A 7,338-nucleotide genomic window follows, 5' to 3' on the forward strand; every position below is an offset into this window, starting at 1 on the left:
CTAGTCGACCATCTTTTAATTACCAAGTCGCCGCTCATTTGGGGATCTGCCCAAGCCAAGTCAATGCACTGGCCAGACTGTCATGAAATACCAAGAACCTAATTATTTATGGAGAGGTCGACGCCTGCCAATAAAAAACATCTCAACACGTTAAATAAGATTCAACCACCTCCGCCTTTATATACCTTAGCGTCCGAAGCCCCACGGCCCCCACCCAAGGTTGAGATCTCTCTCTCTCTGTCTCTCACACAACTGGAGTTCTTCCTTCAGCTCTACATCTTCGTAATTCAATTTTAGGCCTCCCTTTCTCTCTGTCCCTCTCTTTCTCTCTCTGGTTCGTTTGTCCACTCACCGGTCAGACATGTATCTACAAGAAATGTCAGTTGGTACTTATTGGTTCATTAATTAATTACTGTCATTTGCTGTGACGGATGGCACAGATCAATTATCACCTATAGAGAGTGATATCATGATGTACAACTTCGTCTGAATTCCATGCGTGTTCTTCGTCGTAGTTGTTTTGATTACCTTGTAAGTTCTTCATTAACTGTAGGTGGCGTTGTGTCATACATGAGAAAAAAGGGAAAAACACTCATCTTAGAAGAAAAACTGTTCCCAGGTGAAGGTGCTAATTAGACGTACGTAGGCCGCATAAGGTGGCCACATGGTTAGGCGACATTGTCTAATGGAGATCGACGTTATCTAAAAGTTCCCTGGTGATATTGTTTCTGCTTATCAACAGGAAAGATGTTTCGTGTTTATTTACGCAAGAGAAATAGATTTCTTTGTTTTAATTTATTATTTGAAGAACAATATTGAGTAAACTGACCATGCAATGAAAATATATATAGGAACTGCGAAGATGAAGCTGTTCTATTGTTTCGTCGCTGTTGTACTGCTAAATGTAATTGCTTGTTGTGTTCGTGGCTATCAACTGAAGGCTGCTTATTCTACAAGGCAAAAACTGCTCGAAAATCAAGATGACACCCTACATATGTTCGTTGACAAACTGCCAAACATGCCAAAGGTGTATGGTTATTCCTACGTCCATGGGGTGCCAAAGCCTAAGCACATCGCCGTTGGCATGTTTATGAAGAAATGGGTATCTCTCTCTCTCTCTCTCTCTCTCTCTCTATATATATATATATATATATATATATATATATATATATATATGAAGTTCTGATAAGATCTTCCTAACTCCACCAAAGTTAATTGCCTCAGCAGCTTAATTTGCTCATTTGCAAACATCCCCATCAGAATGTAGACGCATCTACCATTAGCCTGCTTATTTATTGTGCTTAACATTAACAAATGTCAACAACTGACTCGAGTTTTACTCCTGAAGATTGATGTTCTTGATGCACTGAGAGTTAATCTATCAATTTGTGACAAGAATGACCTGTGCTCGATTCTTCTTTACTAAAGGATATTTCCACCGAAAGTATTGAGGAAAACTTATACTTTATATATATATATATATATATATATATATTTGTTTACCTTCGATCCATGGAAATATGAAATACATTGGTAGTTATGGGAGAGAAATCTGACGCTCTTAATTATGAGGGAATTTTAATTTATTAGAGATAGGTCGCTTCTTTTCCACAAAACTTCTGTTCAGATAGAACTTTTTCCCTTTTTTCTTATTCTGCGATTACATGATAGTTATATGAAAACATAAATTTGGTAATTTCTTCACTTGCAATTACTGATAACGAGCGACCACATTCTTCATTCTCCGTTGGCCAGAAATTCCACCGAGATCTACCGCCGACGACGGTGTTTGCATTCGGCACATCTCCGGAAGAAGCGACGGTGCCGGGCCCGACCATCGAAGCCCTCGACTCAGTGCCCACCTACGTCACTTGGGAAAACCACCTCCCCCACAAGCACATCCTCCCTTGGGACCCAACCATCCCCACCGCCATACCAAACAGAGGAGTCCCCACCGCCGTCCACCTCCACGGCGGCATCCAGTCACCACAGAGCGACGGCAACCCGTTAGCCTGGTTCACGGCCAACTTCAGCGAGACCGGACCGGCCTGGAGCCGGCGGACCTACACCTACCCCAACCAGCACCAGCTCCCAGGCAACCTCTGGTACCACGACCACGCCCTGGGGCTAACCAGAACGAACCTGCTGGTCGGTCTCCTTGGCGCCTACGTGGTCCGCAGCCCTGAGGAAGAGGCTCCATTGGGCGTGCCAACAGGCAAGTTCGACAGGCACCTCATGATCTTCGATCGGACCTTCAACAAGGACGGCTCCGTCTACGTCAACACCACAGGGGTGAACCCTAACATCCACCCCATATGGCAGCCTGAGTATTTTGGAGACACCATTTTAGTCAATGGCAGAGCTTGGCCTTACTTGAAGGTGCAGAGAAGGAAGTACCGTTTCAGGATCTTGAATGCCTGCAACGCTCGTTACTTGAACCTGTCGCTGAGCAACGGCATGGCCCTCACTCAGTTGGCCTCTGACTCTGCCTATTTGCCACACCCCATCACTCTCACCAGCGTCCTCCTCGCACCGGCCGAGATCGCAGACGTCGTCGTCGACTTCTCGGAGTCGACGACCAGAAAGGTCGCCCTGATCAACGACGCCGTCTATCCATTTCCCCACGGGGATCCACCGGACTCGAGGACCGGAAAAGTGATGATGTTCTTGGTGAAGTCGGCGGGCAGGGCGCCGCTAGCACATGATATGGATAATTCGCGGGTCCCTCAGGATTTAATCACTTATCCCTCGGCAGTCTGCAACGAGGCTGTCAAGACGAGGTACATTGTGTTCTATGAGTACGGCGGCTCGACCGGAGCTCCGACGCATTTGTACATCAACGGCAGGAGGTTCGAGGATCCAGCGACGGAGAAGCCGGCAGTTGGCAGTACGGAAGTCTGGAAGGTGATAAACTTGACGCCGGACAACCACCCGCTGCACATTCATCTTGCCGTTTTCCAGGCGGTAGAGCAGAGGGAGCTGGTGGGTGTGGAGGAGTTCATGGGATGCATGACTGTTGAGAATGATGCCCTCAAGTGCAACGTGAGCAAGCATGCCAGGGGTCAGGTTGTGCCTGTGCCGATGAACGAGAGGACGTGGAAGAACGTGGTGAAGATGGCGCCGTCCTTCATGACCACCGTCGTCGTGAAGTTTGAATTCGTTCACTGCAAAGAGCCTTACCCGTTCGATGCGACTGCTTATCCTGGATACGTCTACCATTGCCATGTAAGTCCACGTTTGCTCTTGCATATGATTACCTCCTTGAGCGTCTTCTGAAATGGAAATTAGCAAGATAGTTTTGAAAAGCACCAGAATTTTCATCTTATTCTAAATTCAAAGTTAAGAATTGAAGATGCGGAAAGTTTTCCAAAAGAGGCGCATCATTAACAAGTGAGCAGAAAAGGTTTCCAGAGTTCGAAAAATTGAGTTCATTGGTGAATTAGTCAGCAAATTCATGTTGTGTAAGCTAGTTTTCTATCTCTTCCCACAGCTCAAAATCTCTTTTGCTTTAGTCGGGACCAAACTGTTGAGCTTAGAGATAAAGTATGCAGATTTAAGAAGCAAACAATTAACCAAAAGTTATTGATCAAGGAACTTTTATCGATAATGAGGGAAAGATTAATTTGTTTTGAATATATTGGTATAACTAATTAATGATCGCTGAAGAGGCGCGCATTTACCGTTCCTTGGTTTAGTTGTTTCTTTGTGCAACCCACAGATTGCAGATATGCACACCCTTCCTTGCGCACCTTGAAAAACTTTATAATGTCATTCATTAAAAGTAATGAGAGGGTGTTTAGATGACACCTTCAAAAAACATGTTTCTTGAAAAAATTTTGTGAAATCATCGTCAAATACCTAGTTTAGATGTTTGAATCACAAGACAATATCTTAGGGGAGGGGTTAAAAATCAGTTTAATTTACATGAAAAATTTGGGGAAGGCAGTTTTTTCTGTTAAGCTGGGTATATGCACTCTCTAGTAAAAAAAATTGTGCACAAAGGGATGTAAAAACAAAATACCCCGGTCATAAAATGGGTAGGCCTCTATAAGGATAAAAAGGATGGTAAAAATTTTGAAAGTCCGAAAAACCATTTCTATTTAAAATTGAAATGGAATTGGCTGTCATTTTAACATCACTTTTGATATTTACTTTTTGGGTGCGAGGCCAAGAGAGAGTTAAACTTCAGTAACTAATGCCGTGGCATATGCTATAACGGTCAGACCATATAGAAAACTGAAATTTGTAGTATGTCTGAACATATTTTCCGCAAATTAATCCAATATCATAAATGTTTTTACTGTAGTCAACTTTTTGGAATAGACATCGATCCCAATTTTGTTGCTGAAAATATGATTATTTTGATGCTAAACCATTCATATATTTATGGGTATTTTATTTTCAGAACATTAAAAAGGGGTTTGTACGTGACTGAGGAACGTAAATGGTGATTCTTGCAAAACCAATCGTGTACTTATGAAATTTCATAATGAATAAAAAATAGTAAAAACTGGTACAAAAAGTTTTGCTAGACATATTTATTTATCATATATTGACTTCGAAAAGTTCGTTGTACGCAATTTAATTCATTACAATTTTGCGCCCAACTGTTCAGCCATTTTCTCCCTCATGTTCATGCATGAAAAACTCTCTACGTGCACTAGTTTTATAATCTACAACGTGCTGAACCTCATGCCTTGATGTCTCTGTTGGTGCAGATACTAGACCATGAAGACAATTCCATGATGAGACCACTTGTTCTTGTCCCCAAGTGATTAAATAATCCTTTTAATAATTAGTTGGCCTGGTCCTTGCCAAGGTTGTGTGCATTGATAGTTCTATAATTTGTTGTTTATTTCTTTATTCTTTGTGTTTGAATTATTGGGAGACTGTACCTCACATTGATACGAAGGGTTGTCGGCTACAGCCCCACAGTAAGCAAATGAGCATTGATTTTTCAAGTACTTTCTTAAGAAATCGTTATAACTAATAAAAAAAGTTGTATATGAAGTTTGGTGTTCAATCTGTCGGTCCAACCTATCGATTTGTTGGTTGTTCAAGCCGTAGGTGCCCAGCTTTCTTGAGTGAAAGTTGCATGCATCAAGCAGTGAAGGAGGGAAGGATATTTTAGTAATTTATTAAAATATGTCCTTATAGTCTTTTTATTTTTTTCATCTTCATTTTTGTCTTCACAAAAAGTTTTTTTTAAGTGTAAACTAAGAGAATTTTAGCATTAACCACATTAGTGCACGAAAATTTGTGCACTGGTATGGCACATCTAACCAGGTTCAAGCTTTCCTTAATCTAAACATTCCTGTGCTAGTGGCCAAGCCACAAAATTTCCATTAGAGGGACTTAACTATAGCTTCCAATAATTTAACAGGGCCTGAAATATAATGTTTCAAATTTTTTTTATTGGTTAAATGAAAATCTTTTAAAATTACGTGTAGATTTTTTCGCTTTGAATATTTGAGTAGTGCTAAGGAAGAGTCTGCGCAGTAATTCCAGATACTTTTGGCTCAAACCAGCACGTTCCCAGCATCTGTCGCCCGCAAACAATTATTTCTACTACACCAAAGCCTCCAAATCATTATGTGGAAGCAGAGCTGCCAGCATCTAGTCACCCAGTTCCTTTCAAAATCTGTAGCTAAACCAAATTTTAGTCTCTTGAACGCCCCCCATGAATGGACAACCTCCCTTTTCCAAACAATCATGTTTGGATATTTAATTGCCAGCAGGCAAACAATAACACATGAAGAGCGGATTCAGCCTGTTTCTTGCAAACAAAAACATCTATCAGCCAGCGCCTGTCCCCTATGTTGCCACTTATCAAGAGTCGGAAGCTTATTTTCAACCGAGATGAAAACAAACCATTTAGCTGTTGGGTGAGCTTCTTCCACCACCACCATACCCCGTTTCTCCAGGATGACAAGTCCCCTGTGTTTCCATACTTTTTCCCCAGACCATTTCCATTGAAACTTGTTACATAATCTTGCTTCGAATAGTAACTGATCATTATCAGTTCTAATCAAAGGACAATCTATCTCCCCTCTGTTCAGAACATCCCTAAACTCTGGCTCCAAATTAAAATCAGATAAAAGCATTTCCTTAACAGAGAAAGTCAGACAGCAAAAAAAAGCAATCTTCCGTTCCGCGAAAGAGAATACAAGCTTTTAGAACCCACCTGTCAAACCAGAACTTGATTTCACCCTCCCTAATTGACCAGGAAACACAGTCTGCTATTGCCTCCTAGCCATTGGACACCTTTGAGAAACCACGAAGCTTTCCTGCAAGCTTTCTTAGTCCAAAACTATGCAACCATATGTATTTGGTTGAAATTATACCACTTGGTTTCTTGCAAGACTTGCCCAATTCCATTACTTAATGTTAAGGAGATCAATGCCTCCTTCAGCAGACAGTCTACATAAATATTTCCACTTGATTAAGTGCCAAGTTCTCTTGCAATCACTGTTACCCTAACGAGATCTGGCCATTAACGAATTGAGCTTATTTATTACCACCATTGGGGTGCAAACTATTACTCAAAACCTGTTCACATGACAAAAACTTGTTTAATCTTATCGCATATGATAAAAGAGTTGTCTTCCAAGAAGATAGTTTCTTGCTAACCTTGAGTGACAAACCCCCACAAAATCTCCCAATTCATATCTCCTTGAAACAACGGTAAATCTAAGTATTTTGTTGGAAGATTTGTCACATTCCAATTCAATATAGCCACAATGATCCTGATGGCATACTGGTCCATATTGAATGGAACCATAAAGTGTTAAGCCAGATTTACAAATAATCCGGATCTCGAACAGAAATCATCTAGGATATATTTGATTTCCTAAATTGATTCCAAATTCACTTTATAAACAAGCAATACATCATCAGAAAACGATAATGGAGCTCTTACCCATCTTGGGAATCCATAGAACTTGAATGTCCTATCCAGAAACATTGAATTGCAGCTTCCTAGATAAGACCTCCATCACAAGTAAAAGCAAGTATAGAGAGATGGGTTCCCTTTGATGTAAGCATCTCTTTAAGTCAAAGAACTCCCCTAACTAACCATTAACCATTTCTACAGTTGAAATGAAGGATACACAAACCATAATTATGTCCAACCACTCTATAGAAAAGCTAGAATATAGTAAGGATCATCTCAAAAATGTCCAATCTATCCTATCATATGCCTTGGATATGTCTAACCTTAGACATAACGCTGTCTTACTTGACTTTTCCAAAGAATGCACAATCTCATGGGCTGTGATGACGTTGTGATACAAAGATCTAGAAGGGACGGAAGCCCCCACTTCCAGGAAAGCAGCCTAT

At 41.0% G+C, this 7,338-nt stretch overlaps 1 protein-coding gene across 1 annotated transcript; it reads left to right on the plus strand.

The window, feature by feature from the left end:
• Window positions 1-862: 862 nt before the first annotated feature.
• On the plus strand, window positions 863-4,775 carry LOC116257236 (multicopper oxidase LPR1 homolog 1-like). The gene is made up of 3 exons (XM_031633842.1): window positions 863-1,102; window positions 1,756-3,225; window positions 4,719-4,775. The coding sequence occupies exons 1-3, from the start codon at window positions 863-865 to the stop codon at window positions 4,773-4,775; spliced, it is 1,767 nt and encodes a 588-aa protein (XP_031489702.1).
• Window positions 4,776-7,338: the final 2,563 nt, after the last annotated feature.

This window comes from Nymphaea colorata, chromosome 7, assembly GCF_008831285.2.
Source record: "Nymphaea colorata isolate Beijing-Zhang1983 chromosome 7, ASM883128v2, whole genome shotgun sequence".
In the NCBI taxonomy this organism is placed as follows: Eukaryota; Viridiplantae; Streptophyta; class Magnoliopsida; order Nymphaeales; family Nymphaeaceae; genus Nymphaea; species Nymphaea colorata.

Bases quoted from the DNA above. Each gene is read 5' to 3' on its own strand.
- LOC116257236 (XM_031633842.1), top strand. From the start codon at position 863: ATGAAGCTGTTCTATTGTTTCGTCGCTGTTGTACTGCTAAATGTAATT. The intron at 1,103-1,755 runs GTATCTCTCTCT...TCCGTTGGCCAG, and splicing joins GCATGTTTATGAAGAAATGG to AAATTCCACCGAGATCTACC. The intron at 3,226-4,718 runs GTAAGTCCACGT...CTGTTGGTGCAG, and splicing joins GATACGTCTACCATTGCCAT to ATACTAGACCATGAAGACAA.